Raw genomic sequence first — 23,549 nt, forward strand, 5'->3', positions numbered from 1 at the left:
TGAGAGGTTATTCTCATCTCTATCTTAATGTATTTTCAGTCCTCAATGTTAACAAACACATTCGTTCACATTTTAGAAACTCAGAAAAATTAGGTACAGATGAAAATCAGGACAGCCTATATGGTCCACCTTTGTTCAAAATGAATACAGTAAGGAATGCTGCTGATTTTTATTAGGGATGTTTTAAAACTCTGCTGGTTGACAGCTGGAGCATTGTTCACAGGCAAAAAGGAGCACCCACGTTTTATTTTACATTGCAGGCAGTTACAGAAGTACTTCGCACCTGCCAGTTTGCATCTGCCTAGGTATTCTTCCACATTAGCCCCACACAGTACCCTCCCCATCAGCTCACACAGCCCATGGCAGAACTTGGCAGCACCAGCTATTTTTGTACAGAATAACCCATAGGTGATTGCGAAATGGGAAAGCTGAGAGTATATTGCATTTCACAATCCTGCAGAATGCTTACAGTGCTTTGACAGCTGTTCACAGAGGCACAGTTATGAGCCTCAATTTTGCCTCTACCCTTATTGTGAAGAAACATGGTAGTGATTATTCTGTTATGCTGTACATGGCTATAACCCCAGGACAATTCAGAAGCTGAAGCCACGATGTATGCAGCAACTTTGTTGGCAATCACGTACTTTACAGCCAGTGCAACACAATATCAGTGCTCTGTCTCAGAGTTCTGCTTCTTTCTATAATCCTCTATTTTTTAATTTATTTTTTTTTTGTCATCTCCTTAGGTAGAAGTGCTTTCTTACCCTTAATCTAACACTGGAAAAACTACAGGCACAAAATTAATAACTGCAATTTTTTTTTTTTTACTTTTTCAAAATAAGAGGATTCTTCAGGAATGTTAATTCTTCGTAATTTTCCTAATAAAACATGGCCTACACAGCTTCACAGTTATATATTAAAAAAAAAGCTAATATAAAAAAATTTATGTCCTGACTTACCTACTTTTTACAAAAATTTTGTTTCCAAGCATTTTCTAAAGATGTACAAAAGCCCTGTTGTGATATGCAACAACAGTCTGTAACTGGACATTTGCTTTCTTCTATTAAATTAAAATGAAAAAGATGTTCTAATACCACAAATAGTTTACGAGAATGTCAGAACATTTAAAAAGGCACCAGCCATTGTTTAAACATTTGAAAAGGTACCAGTCTTTTTGTTTAGTTATATTATTCTTTATTATTTTACAATATATTTCAAAAAAACTTTTACAGATGTCTTAACTGTTCTACAAGAGCTGCAATACTGTCATAAAAGCACACCTACAGACCAAATGCACAAACAAACTGTAATACCTACTGGTATTGAACCATTAATATCCAAAGGGTGTAGTCTTTTAGTAAATAGATGTGCAGTAATGCAATTGCAAACAGATGTTAATGCAGAAAAACAAAACCTCTACCTTCATGGCTATAGAACAGAAGACTTTTCAAACACATTTGGTACTGTAACATTCTAGACAGCAATATGAGTAGTATTACATATTTAAAGCAATACATGCCCTGAAAAGCCTGTATTTTCAATCTGTGCGTGTAAACCTGAATCAAAAATAAACTAGATATATTAAAAAACATGAGACATCTAGTCTGCCAACAAGCTTTTGTTTCTTTTTTATGCTAGAATGACAATTAACTTGGGTGGGTGAACTCTGACCTGCATTATTATTTTACATTATCGTTTCCTCAGCGTTTCTGCAGTATTACGACAGCCTGTGATTCTTTTTGTGTTTCTTTGTTGTTTTGTTTTTTATTTCTTGTGCATAAGGCACACGGGAATAATTCTGATCCATTCATTATTTTTTCCCTCCATCTCTGAATGGTAATTGTACTTAATATTATAGCAAATACATTCCCACAAAAAAAGCATTGCATAATGATGTTTATAAGTTCTCAGCTGTATTTCTCTGGTACAGCAAAGCAGTGGCACTGCAGTTTTCAAGCACTGTGTATTGAATCCTCTTAGGCACACAGTGCTTACTAACAGCTCACATATATATTTATATATATATATATTGTTCTCTGTCTACAGAAGTTTTGCTTTTATTCTAATTTCTGGTCATAGAAATTACCAGCACATCTTTAAACCTACACTGTCTGTAAATAACAAGGTAAAGCCAATTGTTTACATTTGGTTTTAAGCCTATCCAAGCTGATGTACTTTTCAAGGGAGTCTCATGAGAGACATCAAGAAGGAACAGTAATTACTTGTCAGATTTGTTAGGTAAAAAAACAAAAAGCATTGAAGTCAAAATTTATGTGGCACTGTGGCAAAAGAGGCATTCAGTTCTGCATTATTCTTCAAGTTCATAAAGTTTCAGTTACCATCAAAGATCTGCTAACAGTGAAGACCATTTCTTAACCAAACACACTCTACATCCTCCTATTCTCTGCAGACAGAGCTGCAATCACTACATTAGACCACAGCTTTTTCTGCTAGTCTTTCCAGCTAGCCTAGACAGCAGTCAGTGGTATTTATTAGTTATATACATGAGTCAGTCACACCCATCATTACAAATATGTTCTAGTTTATTTACTGTACAATGTATGTATACATATTTTTGTTTAATCCATCCCTTATTTCCTAATCTCAAGCACTCCAATGGTTAAGGGCAGGCTGGAAAAAAACTCAAACATAAAAGGGTTACAAATGTCAAGTCTGTGGTGATTCTAGTTTAATAGCAAAAGGGGAACATCGTGCTTGTGCTGTGAGCATGGTTGGCAAAAATAAAGGCAAAAAAGAGGCAGATTGTATTTTTCTCTGGGGTCAAAATCTAGAAAATTAAATGAAATAACTTTAGTCCCAAGGGTTGCAAAAATAAAAAGAGCATTTCATCCAATGCACAGCTAGAGCTATTAGAGTACTTTTGTTTCACAGAGGCCCTGAGACTTGAGTTAAATGGACTCTCCCTATCATGCATTTCATGTGAAGTCACTTAAAGCTCTATACGCATAAACATTTGGTATACATAATAGTGGACCCATTTTTAAAAAGTGAAGCAATAAAATCCACATGAAAAACAAATGAAAGAACAATTTGATTGGAGGCCTCTGTCCTTTGACCCCTGCCCTATCAGGCTAAACATCCAATAAAATGTAAAATGCAGCATACATTTGCACAATCTAAAATTTTTTGTGACGAGTTATTGCAAATTGCACTTGGCAGTTCACCACACCTATGGAAAACTGGCCCCCCTGTTGGTTCATTCACGCAGTCTTTTTAACACCAAATACAAGTCACCAGTAGAAAGACCTTGATAGAAAGTTTGCTGCTGTGCTGAGCCAGCTTGCTGCACCTTCTGGATGTGACCCAACACGAGACACCGCTTTGTCCTGTTCCTTAGTAGGGCTTTCATCTTCAGGTAAATATTCAGGTAGATCTGTATTCTGCTCCACTTCCACTGGAGTATCTTGGAATGGAACCAGCATCTGATAAAACATAACAGATTAAAATTATGTCAGATGCTGGAACTTAAAGGAATGAAAGTTACACATATATAATACATATTCGTGGTGATAGGCGTGCATGTTGCCAGATTCCTCCCCATCCTGATATATAGCAAAAATATAAATGAGACCTACTATATATTTGGAATCTACTATGCTTAGAAAATGTACAAGAAAAGCTTTGGCTTAACATGAAAGAAAAATAGTAAAATAAATAAGGAAATAACCCTTTTACTGTAATTATGAAATAAAACACTTCAGACTTTTTTTCTTGACTGCAGCTGCTATCATTAAGAAGAGATACAAATTACAGTAACTTTTTCCTGAACAGTAAGTTCTGTAAAACTGTTGTGTGTCTACATATCCTGAAACAATAATACAACAATAATACCCTTTATATTCTCCTTGTATTGTATGTGCAGCACTCCTCTTGCCTGGCATCAGATTTTGCCTGGCATCAGATGTTTTGGGCAGAGAGGCACTGGTATTTTAAAGGTAAAGATATCCTACCTCCTCACCGCTCTCACTTTTCACAACTTGCTGGGCCTTCATAACTTTGGTTGATGCTATTGCTGTTGCCAATGCCTACAAGTACAAAGGGAAAACCCAGAGCTTAGTGTGACAGGATGCAATAATGTAAAGGTGGGGAGGGTTCTGAAGCACTTACCTCTGCTTTTAAGTCTGAGCGAATTCGGACCACGCACCTTTGAACAGCCATTTGAAAGGTAAAACTAATAACACCTTTGATTTTCAACAAGGCTTCTTCACAAAGATTCCTTCGAGACTAAAAAATAAATTAAAACCACACAACTAAAGTACTTGCATAATACACCACGGGAAAATGCTAACAATTGTTAAAGAATTCCTGTACGTCTAAAAAAGTTGGTTACTCAAGAAGCTTTTTATAAAAGAACAAATGAGATTTGTATTTTAGTGCAAACATCAGACTCTCTTGCCACAAAGAAAAAAAAAATTGCTTACACTTTAGAAGTCAAAAGAAGGATGGAATCAACTGTAAATAATTAGAGAAAAGTGCTGAAAAGCAAAGAATGTTTTTCTCCGTCTGATCAGCTAAACAGTCCCCTCTGGTTAAGTTCTGATTGACTGAAGTGCTCATTGATGAGTAGTTAGTGTTCAAGTTGCTATTTATCAGACACCTTGCCTCCATACTGACTGAATGCATCAAAGCAGCTGTTGTATCTTTCAGCTGCTTCATCTGTGGCAGCCCACAGACATCACTGCACAGCATAAGCTTAACTCTTCCTCCAAAGGGGAAAAATGTTTGGTTGATGACCCACAGAATGCTACATTTAAAGGAAGTGACATCACCTACTGTGCTGCAACATTACACTGACCTGTACTAGTTGCATCTGTTCTACATAATCCTACATAAATCTACATAAACCTTTTTTTTTTCTTTTAATATTTGCACAAGATGGTTGTAACAAAAAAGGATCAAAATATACTTGTAGATACTGAGAGCAGAGAAGAGGAAAAAAGAAAAGATACATTGTACTAAACTGACAGCTTTATCCAGTTCAAAATAATGATATATTTAACTTCTACTGCAAGTTTCTGCAAGGTTTAAAATAATAAGCTATTTCAAAGCATATTTATATCAGTTATCACATAATGACTGGTCAGTAACTGAGATAGTTTCATGCATAAAAACTAAATTAAAAGCTTTTAATATCCAGAAGAACTTGCCAAAACAGTTCTGAGGTTGGTTTTTATTGGGTTTTGGTTTTGTTTTTTAACAGTTTTGCATATACAATGAAACAATTTGTGTGAATTTGTGTGTACAAATAATTAACATTTTGGGGAGTTAAAAAAAAGTAACATTGCTGGATAGGCTATACAGTAAATTCTTGATGCAAAGATGACAGGCTGCCTGACATGAATTAAAGTCAAAACTACTTTTGGACACTAGAAGCAAAACATTCACAGCTTATTAGCCTAAATAACATGAATGCAAAGCAATTCAGTGACAGACTTTGGCTTTTTACTCTGAAATCCCAGGTTAAATCACAAGCACCTCAGTGTAAACTGAAATGACTGTTTCAGTGATCAGATAATAGGAGAAACACTTTTTAAACACAGAACTTACCAAGGTTCATACAGACTCTGTGAGAAGCTGGAAGCTTGGCAGCCACTTGTCTTGCTGCACAAGCATCTTTCACAGTGTCTAACCACAATAATTATGCACAAACCCCAGCAATACACACCTAGGCATCTTTCTGCATGGTACTACTGAAGCATGGGCACAGGGTAGGACAGGTGAAATTAGGTTATTTTCTTCCATTCTAGCAAGTAGACCTGCTAGACTACTGAACATTGACTTCCATACCCTAATAAGTATCAATAAAATGTACTGCTTAATTTATAACTCCTTTTTTTCAAACCTTGAAATCAAATTGGATAATTGGATCTTAAATAAAAAATCTGACCCCACACTAAAACAACAAGTGACCTTTCTCCTCCCTTCCTGAAAGAATCAATATCTACTATTTGAGGTTTCAAAATCCACAAGCTTTAGTAGGACTGGCAGTCATTCCTAACAGTGGCTTCTTGTTCCAAATCTAAATGACAAAACACAGATGAGAAAAGAGCATTTACAGCCCTACATTTACTTATTGTGCCTTTTAACACTCGTGTGCCACCTTTCTTTGCAAGGTAAGTGGAGAACAAACTGTTTAATGGAACTAAGCAGGTTTTTTGTTCACATTCTTCATCCTCCTCCCAGTCCCAACTTGTTCTGACATTTAAAACTGCATTATAGGAATGTTTGACTGGGGGGTGGTCAGCTGGAGCACAACTAACATTTCTTTAATCTTCAAATGAAATACAGAGCTATCTATGTACACTAGCTACCTCCAGCCAACACACAGCCAGATTTTTCTTTTCCTCAACAACAACCTGAGAAAACATGCTGGCATGCTCTAGGCAACTCTGGAAGCCTACAGTTTTGCCCCCTGGAGCTGAATACCTGAATATCCTACACATTCTGAGAATCCCTTTGCCTTAGCATTTAAGAGAGAAACTCCACACGTCTCATGAAATTCCATTTGTCCAAGAACAGAAAGAAACACTTTCAAGATAGAATCAGACTACAGCCAGAATATCTAAACTGCCAAAGTAGAAGTGGATGAAATTTCATGCTTGGAGATACCTGTGAACAAACAAATGAACTACAAGCTTAAAAACAAAACAAACTTAACAGGAGACAACAAATTGGAGTGAACTAAAAACAAAACAGTACAAAAGCCAATGGCATTGACAAAGTATTGCCTTTATAGACAGAGCAAATGCTGGAAGGACAACTGTAAAAAATATTTACTTTGTATCAAGTGAGCTAGAACAGCATGTTATTTCTAAAGGAATTAGCTATGGTCTTATGAAAACAGTACCACGGGTCTGCTGTTGATAAACTGGGCCTGTGGACACGCTTACTTGGCAAAATGTAAAGCAACAAAGCAAAGGATCAGGTTTGATCATTTAAAATGGGTACAAAACTGAAGATACAGAGTCCGGAGGGCACTTGTGGATAATGTGCTTAAACAGTCTACATGCTGTTTGGCAGCCGTAAAAAGGCAAACATGGCCCTGGGGTGTTATCTACAGGGGTATGGTAGATAAATCCGTAGAAGTTATTCTGACATTACATAAAGACTCAGTGAGACCTCATTAACTCAAATGCCATTCTGGTCACTACAGTAGAAAAGATCTCACAGACAATGAAAAGATGTAGCAAAAACAGCTTGAAGAAAGAAAAGCATTTCTACAATAAGGATAATAATTTTTAAGTGTTAAAAATATCTCTTATCTAAATTGTTTTTTTTTAGTTCAACACATCAATATAACCACATAATATGTTTAAGTGAAACTGCTGAAGGTACCTTGCTTATTCCATTCTTTCTTCAAAGAAACTTAGGAGAGGCAGACAAAGAACAGGGTTTTCTTAGAGTAATTAGAAAGCCATCAAGGCAACTGCTGTAAAACATCAGCTTTAGATCTTCTAAGTAAGCTCAATTTATGCAAGATTTTATATCTTGTGATTTTTATATCTTGTGATTCAAAATACGATTCACAGAAATTGATGTGATTGATGATGCCACACAAGTACCCAGAATACATTATTTTTGTGGGCAACATACAACTCAGTACAGCATGCCTTAATTTACATAAATGCTGAAGGTTTCCTTACCGAATCATCAAGGCCATCTATATGCAAAACCACTGTCTTGGCACGCTTGTTCGTGCTGCCGAGGAAGAACTGTGCTTTCCGCCGACGGTAATTCATCTCGTTCACATTGTCCATGTCTGACATGTTGGAAGATTGAAGGATATCGTAGACTTCAGAAGCTAAAAGTTTAGTCTCTCCTGGTGTAGTGGTTCTTAAAGAAAAAAGGGATTAGATTTGTAAATTTATTTTTTTTTTTACATTAGTACTCCAAAGAGCTGCCGGTAATGTGCTTGCACCTGAAATACCCAACACACACTAAAAAAATACAATTATACAGTCAAAATATAGCAAAAAATTTTAAAGGGTGGAGGGGAAATTAGGTAAAACTAATCCAACAATCCAATTTTATGTGGAACTTCTAACTTGAGCATTATAAACAGGTCTGTGTTCTCAAACAACACAAATACAGTTTATACCACTTTGACAACTATAGACAAAACATAGTGGCAAATGTTCAGTATGCTGCTGTTGAGACTGCCTTGTGACAGGTTACATTGCCCACTTCTTACTGAATAATTTCTGCTGGTCTGTAAATATTCAAAACAGTTTTCTTCTCCGAAGTTACTGAGCATCAACAGCAAAGCAGAATCCCTGATTTTCTTAAAGAATCAAAAGGTTTTGATTTCTGATTAGACTAAAATTTATAGTATTAACTATATGACAGGATTTTTTAAGATAGTAAAAAGCAGGTAATAGACCAAATATATTAATTTTTAAATTAATTTTAATAAGGTACTTATAAAAGCTGTTGTCCAAATTGAGCCCTTTTGTAGTTATGGCAGTGATTTAAAGCTATGTGCAGAAACAAAATTATTACTACAACAACCTGCAATTGATCTTAAAATTACGAATGACAGCTGTAGTGCTTCATTTAGCAAATCCTAAGTAACTAAAAGTACCTCTAGATTTACTTTTATTTTTCCCATTTGACTTCCTTCATTACTATACATTACACACATTATCCAGAAAGCATGTTAGTAGTTCTGGTGTTCTCAACTTGTAGGGGTCCCAGCTTGCTCTCCCTTCCTCCTCTTTTTTTAGTTCTCTGCACCTTCTTTTGAACAGCACCCATTTGGGGGAGAAAAAGTGAGTTCTTGTTATCCCTCAGTATGCTGATTGCATTAAAAATAAAAAAAGCAAAGAAAAAAGGGTAGTAAGCAAACAACCAACACCTAAAATAGCAAAGCATGTCAGCATATGTTCAATTTTAAATATACGCTTACATTCTGCTTTCTTACCGTGAAAAGTATTTATGTTAATTCACAGGAACAATTGCTGGGAACTCACAAAGATGTTAACTTCAGCCTTCCACAATTTATTGATAGAGTTACAGAAAAGATCACAAAGCTGGGCAAGATCATGCAGAAGTCTTATCAAGATACTACAAAATTTATCCACCTGTTAGTTTTGGCAAATTCTTTCAACAACAACTAAACAACCCTGTCCATATCAAGTGACTTACAATTTTTTTTCTTTTTTTTCCTAAGTTTAAATACAGTTAGCACTGTATTGAAACAGTCTCTTTCCCACTGTGCTGTTGGACAGAGTTTATCCTTTAATATACTATTGCATCCCAGAATTAAAAAAACAAAACACAAACCTCAAACAAACACACACAAAAATCAATGCAAAACAAGCAAAGACAAGTGAAAAATATACCTAATATTAGTCAGAATATATAGAGAGACATACAAAGAAGAAGGATAATTTAAACTTATCAATATCAGCAAGTATAAAGTATGCAAGTGCCAGAACAGTGATGTCCTCATGGGAAACTAATGACCTAGAGATTAACTGTACTAAAGAAACAACCTGTTGACCTGAAAACACAAATTCAAATTGGCTCTTACTTGATACAAGTATTCTAAGATAATCCTAAACAAGTCTATACAGGCAAATGTTATGCAATTCAGATAATATCCTCTATTTTTCCAAATCTAGCATTACTATCTGCCACCAAGTTACTGATAATAGCTCTAGCTATCCCTCATATTAAAAAATCTGTTGCAAAGTGAGCAAAGTGAGATTGTGTAATAGGAAGCAGCATGAAACTCAGATGCTACACTACATGTGCACATAAAAATATACTGAAAAACTATCCCAAATAATATTTAAGCCAGTTTTAGTCTCTAGTAATGCAATACTACACTTCCAGCAACTCGGTTAAACCAAAGATACATAAAATTCCACACAAAGCTTTCCACACTTTTTAGTCTACTGGTAAAATGAGTAAATACAAGTTTTGCATCAGTTATTCTTTCACTGAAGTAATTTATACAGCATCTATAAAAAGACCAGAAAACTTAATATCAGATGACATATAAGGAGGATTTTTTTTATTATTGTGAGGGTGGTGAAACACTGTTGCAGGCTGCCCAGGGAGGTGGTAGAAGCTCCATTCCTGGAAACATGTAAGGTCAGGTTGGACTGGGCTTTGAGCAACCTGATCTTGTTGAAGATCCCCCTGCTCAATGCATGGGGGTTGGACTAAACCTTTAAAGGTCCCTTCCAACTCAAAGTATTTGATGATTCTATAATGAATCTGTGATCTTTAAGAAAAAACAAAAATCTATCTGGAAGTGAGTATAGTAAACCCTCTTTATTGTAAAACCAAGGTGACATTCAATGCTGACCATTTCCTTATACACTGTATTGGTAACACAAAGATGAATACAACTAAACATCATGCAAAATTAAAACAGCAGAATTGTGGAATTTGCTTTTAAAAGTAAAGATAACAAGAGGTTGTGGTTTTGTTGCCTGAAATGAGAAAAAACCCACAACCTTCAGAGGGTTCTGAGGGCACTTACATAGGCCCTTCCAGCACCTGCATGTCAAGAGTTTCAGATATCACTGCTCTGTCCAACCCAGCTTCCTGCCAACATCGAAAGCAGAAGGGAACACTTGATCATTTTTCTACCACTTAACATCCAGAATTTATCTACTGTAAATTCATTTTACAGTTAGAGACTGTTTGAGAACACTCAGTCACTGGAACAAACTCCTCATGGAGGTGGCAGAGTGCCTCGATTCCTTAATGGTTTTCAAGACACAATTGGAATGCAATGCTAAATACTCTCACCTTGGTTCCCTTTCACAGGAAAAATTGGAACAGATGATCCTTCAAGGTCCCTTCCAACCTGGGCTGCTCTATGATTCTGTGATAAGTGTTTTGCTACCCTGCTATTGAAATGGGAGTCTCTAGGCAGAGCAAAGTAACAGTTGGTAAGAGCTGGTTACCATCTCTTTCAGAGGCAGTAACATCTTACATTACTTCAGCAAGATTCAGAAGATGCCTGTCAGAAAACCAAATCTTTAATTTTTACTGTCTTCTTGAATTGCTGTCATCCTAGATTGCTGCCTGTCCTTCCATTATGTTCACCCAAGGCTGGCTGTATAAGTACTATGAACACAGAATCCAAGTGACATGTGCTGTATCTATCAGAAAAGGATGCAAGAAATATCTCATTTTCTTCACAATTAAAAATAGCATTGTAAACGTGGTCCAAGTAGCAGAGAGGTTTTATTAACAAGACACCTTTTAAAGTTTAGCTAAAATTTAAAGGACACAGAACAACTCCAAAGGTGTATGTTATGTGGGTTGAGTATGCATACTTGGAAGGAATGTGTAAGCAGCATTACGGCTGCAGAGCCATCATGTGATTTAAGAATACACAGAGCAAAGTGATAATAGAAGGGCTCTGAGAAACCATTTAGCATAGCTGCACCTACATAAAGGTAACACAGAGAGTTATGTTTTTTCCTTTAGAAAAAGCACAAAGGCTGAGAAAGACCAATACAGTGAATTTTCCCATTAGAGAAAACCAAGTTATAAATACATTAATAAAAAATATATATACACATACACATATATATACTCACATATACACACAGGAATGTTTTTCATGTGTGTTCATGTGTACAAGACTAGCTTATCCTTTTTAAAGCTATATATATATTTTAAGATAAAAATATATGTACATATACATATATGTACATTACATACAAACTGCTATATCAGAGAGAACAGATGAAGCCATATCCTTGGTCAGGGTACAGCAGACCCTATGCAAAAGCACAGAAGCTATGTGCATTTTCTTAATAGCCAACACTGTGATCTTCACCCATGTTAGCAAAACAGATAACATACTGTAACAGCATTCAACTAGAGTGTTGCTACTGAGTTTATAGCCTAGAGACAGGAGGTTTTCAAATTAAAGAGATTACCTTTTTTTACCACAGATTCAATTACATCCCAAATTCTATCAAAAGATTTGTGTAATTTAATTTCAGAATGTTCTCTTGTACTGCTGCTTACTACTTTTGGTTGTACTTGCTCAGTTTGTCCATTACCCACAATAAGTTAATTACCCATTAATGAAATTTCAAAGCTCCTGATAACTTTTGAACAACCACCCCAACCCCTGGGAAGGTGACAGAACAAATCTGGAAATCATTTCCTCCAGCCACATGGAGAACAAGGTTACCCAGGAAGAGTGAGCATGGATTCAACAAAGAGGAACACATGCCTGACCACACTGGTAGCATTCCACACTTCATAGCTGAAGGGAGAGCAATCCATACTGTCTTGTGACATTGCCTCCTATACAATCCCCATAGAGAAGCTGAGGGAGCACACAGAAAGGTAGACTGAAAGCATAGAAAGGATGGCCAGGCCCAGAAGGTGGTGATCAGAGAGATGAGACGTGGTTCAAGGGGGATATCTTAACAGTGTACTCCATAGGCTGACACTGGGCCCAGTCTGGTTCAGTGTATTTATTAACTATCTGGATGGTGTGGCAGAGTGGACCCTCATCAAATCTGAAGATGACACAAAACAGGAAGGAGTGGCTGAAGGTCATGTTACCACGAGAGGGACATCCCAAGCTGGTGAAGTTCAACACTGAGAAATGCAAAGCCCAGTCCCTAGGGAGGCAAAATCCCAGGCACCAGCACAGAGTGACAGCCAAATGGCAGCTGGAAAGCAGCTTAGTAGAGAAGGTCCTGGGGGTCCTGGTGGACATGAAGGTCAATTATTAGCCAGCAGCACTCCCTGGCAGCAAAGAAGTCTAATGATAGCCTGTGCTGAATTAGGAGAGGCACTGCCAGCAGGTGAAGGAAGAGGATCCTGCTCCTTTATTCAGCACTCTAGGTCAGGCCACACCTGGAGTGCAGTGCACATGCCTCTGCTCTCCAGAGATGGGTATGATGGAGAGAGTCCAAAGAAAGGTTAGGATGATGATTAGGGGGCTGAGGAGGAAAGACAGAGAGCTGGTGCTGTTTAGCCTGGAGATGAGAAGGCTTAGGGGGGGCATCACATCAATGTATAGGATACCTGAAGGGAAGGTGCAAAGAAGATGGAGCCAGGCTTTTCCTAGTGGTGCCCAGTGACAGGACCAGAGGCACTGGGCACAAACTGAAACCCAGGTGGTTGTCTCTGAGGATCAGGAGACAGCTTTGCACTGTGAGGGTGACCAAACATTGCCAACGTTTGCCTCCAAGAGGCTGTGAAGTTTTCATCCTTGAAGATATTCAAAGGCCACCTGGACATGGTCGTGGGCAATGTGGTTTAGGGTGACCCTGCCTGAGGAGAGGGGCTGGACCAGATGACCTCAAGAGGACCTTTCCAACCTCATCCATTCTGTGAGTCTGTGAGCACATATTAGAAATTTGTAAGTCTTAAATAAATTAGAGCAGCAACCTACATGCAGCATGTTCATTTTCATCTATTTGTGGATGTCTATTTTTTCAGGTTAAGAGCATTTTATAAGTTAGGGTTTTATTTAAATAAAGCAAAACCATTTAAGTTTCCTGTCAAGTATTTTTCTTACATAGTGTTTTCCAAAAAAATATAAGCAGCTGAGCAGCTGTGTAATTTTATTTTCATTTTATAAATTTCCTGTTCCCATATATAGACTTACTGTTCACTTCTCTGCCCTGAATTGTTTTATCTTAAGGCATCATGAACTAAAGGCAGAACTGGATGGAAAAGGGGAGGCTTCTTTCTCAAAGTCAATAAACAAATTTCTGTATTTCAAGTGTTTTCACCTTCACTTATAGCATGATCTTACTAGCCACAGTCAGGAAAGTTATTGAGCTTACTGCACCTTCTCAACAAAATTTAGAACCTTCTAATAGAAAATTTAAAAATCCAGTAATTGACAGGTTCAGATATGACCTTGATTTTAAGAAAATACTGCTCCAAGTTTTCTCCATCAATCTATAATACTTGTGAAAATATTTTACTTAGGACAACAAATGTATTCAGTAAATTGAGTATAGAAAAAAAATGAGATCACATGAATACTAAAGAAAACTTTTAAACTCCAGTCAATTCACAATACAGATAAAAATGCCAATATAGGCATTTTTTATAGTGAGTCAATATAGGCTCATTCAGGAGTTTACAGTTTTACCCCCTCCTAGCAGTACAAGAGTATTCAATTTGTAATCTAGAGACCAATGGACCTTTTCCCCCAGAGTTACCCAGGAATAAGGCAGACATTCTTAATTTTTAGCTTTAGAAGTGGGCATCACACCTCAGGAGACATAGAGAAGAGCTACATTCCCTAACCAAAGCTGAGAAACTTCTCTGAGAATAGGACTAGACATAAGACTTACAGAGTTACAGAACAGCTTCCCCCTTGAAACTCTGTTAAGATCCAAGCCAGGAAAAGGACATACAAGAACAGTACATTTGCAGGACACCACCTATACACTTTCACATACAGAGTGTCTGTACTGTATATATTTTCAGTATGCATGGCCCCATAAGGGAGGGGGCATGGCATAGAGCCTTACATCTCCTGGGAAAAGGTTATGTTACAGCCCAGCAGAGAAGGCAGACGTGTTGTATGACTCACTGTGCTCTTGCTCATGAGCACTCAGGAAACCAGCACACTGAAAAATGAGCATTAAAAGCTGGTCTGTAAAAGCAAGTAAAGCTAACAATGGTAAAGATTAACCCAACCAAAAAACCTAAAGTAATAGATCTCAACATTTTAAAGTCACATCAGGCAAAATTTCCTGTGCTGACATCCCAAGGAGTTTGTATACTAATAGAAAAATGGTATCTTAAAGAGCAGATCTTTAAAAAACAATAACCACCAAACCAAAAAAACAAAACAAAAAAACCCCAAACAAACAAACAAAAAAATCCCACAACCCAAACAAACCCAAATAATTCAAGTCTGATAAAAATTGAGCGGTAGAAGAATAAAAGTGTCTTTGCCATCCAAGCTAAGACTGATATTTGGCAAGGCCCCAGATGAATCCCATACTAAATAACTTACTTGTAAATTGAAGTAAAAACAACTCTCAGATTTAACTGATTTTTCTGTAATAAGACTTAAGCAAGTCAGTGAATGTAACAAAAGACTGAATGCATCATTTTTTCTTCAAAATATATTAGTTTGAGAAGCTCCATTTCTAGAATGACCCATGAAAAAAAAAAAAAAAAAACAAAAAACACAACAATTTTGCAATCACATAAATGAGGTATTTTCACTTGATCCTAATTATTTTCAAACATGAAAGTTTGGCCTCTGTAAGGCAGAACCAGTATTTTTCCCTAGGTTCCTACATGGTATTTTCAACCACCATTTCACTTCCTTTATGAACCTCATTCATTGCAAGAACCATAGTATCCTATATGACACAAAAAAGCACAAATAATTTAATGGATTGGCATGAATTATAATTATTATTGGACAAATGCAGCTGTATTAGAAACAAAAGCAAATACTTGGTAGAGATTTATAATTTGATTTAACTATCGTTAAAATGTCTAAGACATTAATATTGGTGTCAACTATGCCTTAAGACAACCAATGTATTTGCTTCCAAGTGTTCAATTTCTTTCAGAGCTCATTCATTCTGTCTTTAAAGACAGAAACAATCTCTAACAGTAACTAAAGGGAGCAGTAAGCTTCAAAGAATTGCTACACTCTGTAAGAGGGGGGTGTGGGGAAATCTCTGATCCTTGATTCTAGAAGTGAGGCACTGTGATTGACGTGGCTTTGATGAAAACTTTGAGCATGAATGACAAGCCTAAAGAAAGAGCATGGTATTAGAGGAAAAGCAATCTGTTTCAAGACAGTTATCTGATCTGGCTGTTTTTATGGCTTTTCTGCTCCAGTGCCAGGGCAAGACTCTTTCTTATCTCTTAAGAATGCTGCTCTTTCTTGTGAGCTTTTAGTGCATCCCATGATATGGTGAGCTCACAAGCACATAGTTGCTCTCCTGACACATCTGAGCAACAGGCAAGCTATTTGAAAATGACAAAACTGCATCACTTCAATGGACACTTTCCTACAATCCCAGTACAGTGCTATTACAATGCTACCCATTACAGTACAGCTCAATTCCCTCTGGCCCCAAAACACCAGGAAAAAAAGACCAGAAAACATTATACAGAAGCTAAAAAAGAAAGGATCGCCACCTGCTTTCTTAAAAGACAGAAGTAAAAATCCTCAAGAACACAGACAGCAGGATACTTACACTGGCCAACTACATCAAGTGTAGTAGTGGGTTAACATTAGGGGAAATAATTCATAGGCATAAAATGGTGAAGAAACCCAATAAAACATGTAGGCCTGGGAAAGTTGGAAATGACATGGAGCTGCAGCACTGTGAATCTCCAAACTCAAGCAGCTGGAGCACTCGATGAACCTATGCACAGCCTGGATGCAGTTGTGTTACATGACTGCACTCCAATGGTATCAACCATGTGGTAGCTACACATCACCTCTATTCACTCCGTAGCTGTCACAAGGCAAGGAAACAAGGGAAGGTCTTTCCTAGACTTTCCGAGAATGCTTTCTAGACCTGCAAGACTCTGCAAGTCTTCCAGACTCTCCTCATACTACTAGCTGTGACAATTTGACCAGGAAACACTAAACTAAGTAAAGTCTGGAACAGAGGAAGGACATCTGATGTCTTGAAGCTGATTTTGTACTAAACAAGATACCTCAGTGAAACTGGAAGTCAGGATTGGATTTCCCAGTGCCCCATTCAGATTTATGTAGGTCATATCACTGCTGACCATGGAAATTTAGAGAAACCCCATGTAAATGCTGGGATGTTCTAAAGACTGCTAAAAAACAACAACAAAAAACCCCAAATGCTAAATATTAAATATTAGTTGGAAATCTGAGTAACATCACGGTGCAATCCCATTAACTGCTGTGAAACTGGTTACTGTGATCTAATCTTACACATTTAGCAAACTGAGTAATTACCCATGCTTAGAACATTTCCCTGATTCATTCTATTGTCCTCTGATGACAAGAAGAGAATGAACTTTCAAGAATGGGATAACAGATTTGAACATATGCCATATGTTTAACCCAGCTATTCATCCAATTTTGTTTAACTCTTGCTATTTATATGCTAAATGGAAGATCAACTCTTGATCTTCCACAGCTCAGTATCTACCATATGGACATATTCTCCAACTCAAAAAAAAGAAAAATTAATAATCAAGGCCTGTTACTCAACAAAATCTAAAAGCTTCAGAATAGCATTTGCTAGGCAAGAGTCTGCATAACAGACACAAACTTCATGTGGAATTTCACAGTAGCCATTTCCAACATCTTGCCTGCTAATGAACATTAATAATTTCATTGATTTATATGGCAGAAATCATGTTTATTATATAACTTCAACAAATTGCATCAGGGTTAAAAAAAAAAAAAAAATGTTCAACAGTACCAAACTCCTTCTGGTCCTTTCTAATGAAGATATCAAATACTGGCATTAAGAAACCAGCCTTTCCCACACGTAATACTGTAGCAACCAAGTACAAGCATAGGTAGTCCTGGACTTAGGCTCTGTAGTGAAACACTGAAGGAACATCATGAAGGTAGCCAAATATCACTTGTATTGCCAGCATGCTCATAGCATTAAGTATATCATATAATAACATAGGATAATAGTATATATTTATCTGGAAAACCATTTTTTAACTTAAAAGAACTCCAACAGTTTAATTTTGAGAAGCAAGTTTCATCTGATTATTTCCTTCCTGAAACCTACTGGAGAAAGTAATTTAAAAAGGGCTTCCCTAAAAATAAGCCAACAAACAAAAAACCCCAACACCTCTGTGAATAAAACTTATACTACAGCAGCAGCCTGCATAAGAGGGAAAAAAAAAGTTGTCTTAGTCTGTGTGTAAGCTTTGTATTTGACTTATTTGCTAATATAGTTAGTATTAATCTACTCAGCAGAGACTTGAAGTAGGTAACTTGGAAAACAACAACTGTTTAAACATCTTGTTTTCATACTCTTGAACTACTCATTTGTTGCCAATGGATTTAGGTTTTTTTAAAGCAAGCAAGTATATGCAGCTTCACTGATAGTCAAAGGGACAGCAGTCATGCAAAACAGGCTGAAGCATGCACCAAGGCTTCAAAAAATTGTGTGAACTTACGAAGTACATTGTAATTACAGAATACACTAATAATTTTAGTTTGTTCCAAGTTATTACAGAGGACTTCCTACCTGCTAAATTCAATGGAAATCTTGCAAAAAAAGATACTCTATCATGTACTGCAAAACCACAAAGTATAAAAACACATTCCTGAATAAAAATACAACTAATTCAGAAGAATGTATTAACTTTGCATAAGTTGTTCCTGAGTAAAATTCACTTTCTTCTGAAATAACAGCTGCTCCATTTGGAAACTGCTACAGAAGACTTTAATCAGAAATATTTTAATGCATTTCCCTTTTGCACATTGAAACATGCAAACACATAGAACTAATCTAATAAAAGCTAGTCTATTAAACTAGTTTTGTACCAAACCAGTATACTAAAAACTTATGGATGTATAGTAGCCAGATTAAACTGAGACAGACAGAGGATGAAAAGACCAATCAACAGCCCGGATACAGATGCCAGACACCAAGTGGAATATTAAAAGGTAACAGTAGTAGCTTGGAAATAAAAAAAGTGAAACTGTATTTCTGATTGCAGTCAAAAACATTGTTATAGGCATTACACATGACAGTGAAAAAAATAACAATACAAACACACAAAAGCCAAACCCAGAGCTTGACAACTGCCTAAACTGTTGAGTACAGAAACAGCAGTGAATGTGCAGAGCTCTCTAAGCAAGGAAGATGCATGCAGGAAGAAACCATGACTTTGTAACACTTCTTTTAACTACAGAGAGGTACCGAGATACAAAAATCCAAACCAACAGAACACCCAAAATACATCAAGAGAACAATGAACACTTCTTGTAGGGCACAGGACAGACTTTTCCTTTGGGCCATGCTGTCAGATTTTTCTCACTGACCATTTCTACACACACTACCAAAACCAGTAAAATCATTCTTAATTGCACCTCTCATAAAAAACCTTTAGAGTAGTTGTTTATCTGGTGGCTAGTTTCTATTAACCCCTGCAAAATATAAATCCAAAGTAATATTCAACATTTAAATTACTAGTTACATTACAACTATAGGCAGCGATGTCTTGGACTATTACAAATGAGCCATCTTTCAAAACCTTTAAAGCTCATTTTCTTATCTTGCAAAAACCATAGGATTCTCCCAGAAAGCCCATTACATCATGACTGAAGTCCAGGTTAACACCAATACTGCAAAAGTAGGGTTTTACACCATTTCACTACTTCATGCTTTTTGCATTCTATACATTGTTACCATTTGTCCCTGTGCCTGCACCTCTGTTAAGGACATCATATGTCCTTTGTAGGACTAAATATACTTCAGGAACATAAAAAAAGGTCTTGAAACATTTTTTAAATATTGATAAACTGTGAGAAAGTCTGAACTCTTGTTAGTTTGCCATGACCCGCAAGCAAAAAGAGCAAGAACTTTTACTGATTACATGACTTAGTGATGCAGGTAGCCCATATCACAGAACCCATCCTCACCACTACCCCTCCACTCCTTCCTATATCCATCTACCCATCTATCTCTGCCAAATACCAGGAAGCTGTTTGACACACAAAAGGAGCATCAGGCCACTTAAAACAAGTAACATAGTATATAGGAAGAGGATAGTGATGCCTCCTTCATAAACTAATATTTATTTGTTTTGTTTGGGGGGGCTTCTTTTTGTTTCTTTTTTTTTTTTCAGCAGAGGATGCTTTTTCAAAAATAACTTCAAAACCCAATCTATTTCTGAAACTTGCCAGATTAACAAAATATACAATAAAAACATTCCTTAAAGAAATTAGGGGCATTAAGCCACTTTGCTTAAGAATGCTGAATAAAACACCCTGCAGATGTCTTCTTGCTGTGACCATATTGTTTACAACCATATTGCGACAGCACTGAATAGACTGGAGCCCCACAGTCCAAAGAGCTGCATCAGTGACCACGAGTGTGATTTTCTAGAAGCACTTTACTAACAGACAAAAGGTTACAAAGTGGGTAAAACACAGAGGCTTGGAAAAATAATAGAAAAGGAAAGGCCAGGAAATAGAGAGAGATATCTGTATTACTCTTGTTGCAGGTTATACACTGTAATTTGTAAATAATTTTGGATGGAACCTCCTGCTCAAAGGAATATTTAAGACACTGGAAGACACGACTTGACAGTACAGAGTCACAACTGTGGTAGAGTCCAAAGATAACCATGCAATAGAATCATGCTTCCCGTTACCCAATCTCAACTATTTCTGAATTTTTATGTGTTAAAAAACTCCACATACCAAGTACTGCAAAAATAACATCGTCAAGTGATTCAGGTATAGAAAAATAAATCCTCTACAGTCTGTAAAAGCTATTTCCTTCTCTTTTGCAGAGCAGAATTTAAATATTCTGATCAGTAAGAGTAAAAATGCAGTAAGTGTGAAATCTAAAAAAATTTTAGCTATTATTTATCAAGGTATTATCTTGAAGCCAGTTATGATACTGAAATATTCCCTTCATCATCAGACATCCCTGTAAATATGTAGTTTGCTTTCCTGCTAATTAATACATAGCCTTTGCCCTGCTATCATCTAACCACTTCTTTCTCACAGAAAATGTAGTATGTAACAAAATAAAATAAAACTGTAGTGATACTATATCCCTACTATTTTAATTTTAATAAGTACTACCTGAAACACTTGGCTTTTGTTTTTTGGCCAGGCAATATAAATTTAAACTTTGCTAGTTTCAACACATAATTAAATCTTCAAAAAGTATAGGTAATTAAAACTACCAAAAATTAAAATTGAGAAAGAAGTCAGCAATTATAGACTGCATGTATTTTACCAGATCTGCAAGGGACTCTAATTAAACACATATTAATTGCCCTAATCTTCTTAGGCGAGTAATAAATTGGAAGAGCTGATTAATGCACTGGATTTAGTTCAGCTTGTTAAATCTGACACCCTGGCAAAGGGAGACTATCTTGAGAAGCTCTTTTAGCTAAGTAATTGGAATTTTACTCTCAGTAATTTGCTGTTCCATAATAGGAGCTATTTAGTGTATTGACTGTTCATCAGTTTTGTTTAGTTTCTTGGGTTTTTTTTTAGATACATTATACTTAAGCAGTACCATTATGCTGCTTATAAAATTATAAAAAATTATGAACTTTGACCTTTACTGTCCATCAAAAGTCACTTTCACTCTGAACACAAATTAGTATTTTCCTTGTAGGCTATAAATCCTAATTAATTTTAATTCTAGGAGCTGCTAATAACATTTTATAGAGTCCATGCGGGCACATTAAGTCCTCCACACAATTTATAAAGCCAGCAACGAAACTGGTTTACAATATTAAATAACTGCTGATGACTGCTGGAATACAATGAAAGATCATTCTCCCACCAAGCCTGAATTTCTACTCTCCTTTCCACCTATTTACTCAAACACTTCTAAACATACATTTAGAGTTATTCAGTTATCTGTCAAGAGAGTGAAACATCTTATGATAGCAATAAAACAGTATCAGCCATTAAAAAAAGAAGCAAAAGCCTGCAGGTAGGGATTTTAAAGATTTGATTTCTCTCCAACACAGTTTCCATCCCTAGCTAATACAATGGATAGTTGCATCAAGCTTCACTTAAAAACAAGATGTGAATGAACAAAAATGAAATCTCCCCTGCTCAGGAAAAACCCTGACAGTGCAAAACAGGGCAACAGAATTCTTTGTATTTGAAAGACATGTTAAAATTCTTCATGAAACCTGAACAGCTTATCATATGTCCTAGAAAATGGGGAAGCATTTAAAGATTTTAGTATAAAGTATCTGCAGAACTCATACATGTTCCAAATCAAGTTCTGTCTGGAAAAAATCCTAAACATATAAATATCTCCCTCCCTTCAAATTTTTATGCTGTATTTCATATTTCTGCTCTAGAGCTTATAAACTCCAGTATCTACACCAGAAATGTGCTCTCTTCTGTTAGAAAAAAAATGTACTTGTCTATCTTGAAACTCACTGTGAAGGTGGATCTACAACCTCTCAACTGTTCCTTAGGTAAAATGTAGTATCAACTAAGGGGTCAGGTCACCCAGACATTTATTTTTAAGCAGCAAAATGATTTTCACCAGTTAACAAGTATTGCAGTCTTCTTCCATTGGTTGTGTATTACTCGTAACAAAAGGGTTTTGGCCTGTGCCTTGCATGTACTAATTAAAAGAAATTTTAAGTAGCAAACCAACAACAACTATTCTGCAGCTGATGGCATCAACTACTTAAAGATCTGTTAAACTGGTTAGATCCAGGCACATCATGACAAGAAACTCCACACCTGGACTTGAGGCCTCTAATACAGAGAGACATCCAAGGCTTGTAAAAAGACACTGATGTGATGAGAAAAGCCCTAAAATTTCAGAACGTATGTAACTGAAAGCAAAGAAGAACTGAATTCTAAACAAACTCTTGACTCTTGTCAGCTCACCACTACTGAAAATCTTACATCTGAAATATGACAAATACTTAGTTTGCAACTTGCCTCTGTACACACTATCTCCATGTCACTGCTTGAAAAGATGTCATGCACCTTCATCAGTGGCAGAATACAATTTTGTCATAACTCAGTATTTGAGCAGGGAAAGCCACTGTGTATTATTTAGTTGATCAAGAAGTCAATGAAAGAGAATAATAACAGTTACAAAACCTTTGATAAAAGGCAAAGAATGAGACCACAGGATGTGTTTAACCTGTCAGGAGCAAAAAGCCTGTGATACAACTCCTGGTCCAGAAGATACTGGGTTCTGCCTCACTTGAAAGAGCTGTGCAGTAACTGGAAAAGCAGACTACTGACTGAAGTTCATATCTTTTTACAATTTGTTTCCATTTTTATAACACATCACCAAAAAATAATCTAAAACCCAAAGCACATTGTGGAAATAATAAAAATACTTTAGATTAGATTGAGGAATGAACTAGTTGTTCAGATTCTGGAAAGTACACTGGAATGCACAGCATGAAGTCGTTGAGACTAAAGCATTTATTATAGCATTTATTAATGTTCAGTTCCAGTTCAAAGAACCAATCCCTTCTGATAAACTGAAATCAAATTAAAAGCTAGAATCTGCATTTTGTAAAGAAAATCTGAAGTAGAACCCTTTCTCCCCTACAGACTTTCTAACAAAACAAATTCAAAACCCTACGAACCCATTTCATTGGGTTTTTTGTGACAAAAATAATTCTATATTTATCTTCTCAGCACTTTTCTACCATCTTTCTCCATATTTCTGCAGGCAATACAAAGCTTAGCTTCAGCATTTCCTGTCAACATTAAAGCCTGAAATCCTGACATGCACATGACAAAGTCTTGTGTTTAAAGATGCTACGTATTGAAATTTTCATGATATCACACTTTCCAAATGTTACAAGCATACAAATCAAATGCATGTTCTTACTCTTGCCAGAGCTTT

General features: G+C 36.4%; 1 protein-coding gene across 1 annotated transcript in view; it reads right to left on the reverse strand.

Moving 5' to 3' along the window:
- Positions 1-1,171: 1,171 nt before the first annotated feature.
- ARMC1 (armadillo repeat containing 1) overlaps positions 1,172-23,549 on the reverse strand; it is a 31,881-nt gene continuing 9,503 nt past the window's right edge. Inside the window, exons 4-7 of the mRNA XM_030445137.1 lie at positions 7,665-7,854; positions 4,129-4,245; positions 3,972-4,046; positions 1,172-3,443 (exon numbers count right to left, since the gene is read on the reverse strand). Coding sequence (XP_030300997.1) covers positions 3,252-3,443; positions 3,972-4,046; positions 4,129-4,245; positions 7,665-7,854 — 574 coding nt within the window. The 3' untranslated portion in view covers positions 1,172-3,251. The remainder of the gene's footprint in view (positions 3,444-3,971; positions 4,047-4,128; positions 4,246-7,664; positions 7,855-23,549) is intronic.

Source organism: Calypte anna, chromosome 2 (assembly GCF_003957555.1).
Source record: "Calypte anna isolate BGI_N300 chromosome 2, bCalAnn1_v1.p, whole genome shotgun sequence".
In the NCBI taxonomy this organism is placed as follows: Eukaryota; Metazoa; Chordata; class Aves; order Apodiformes; family Trochilidae; genus Calypte; species Calypte anna.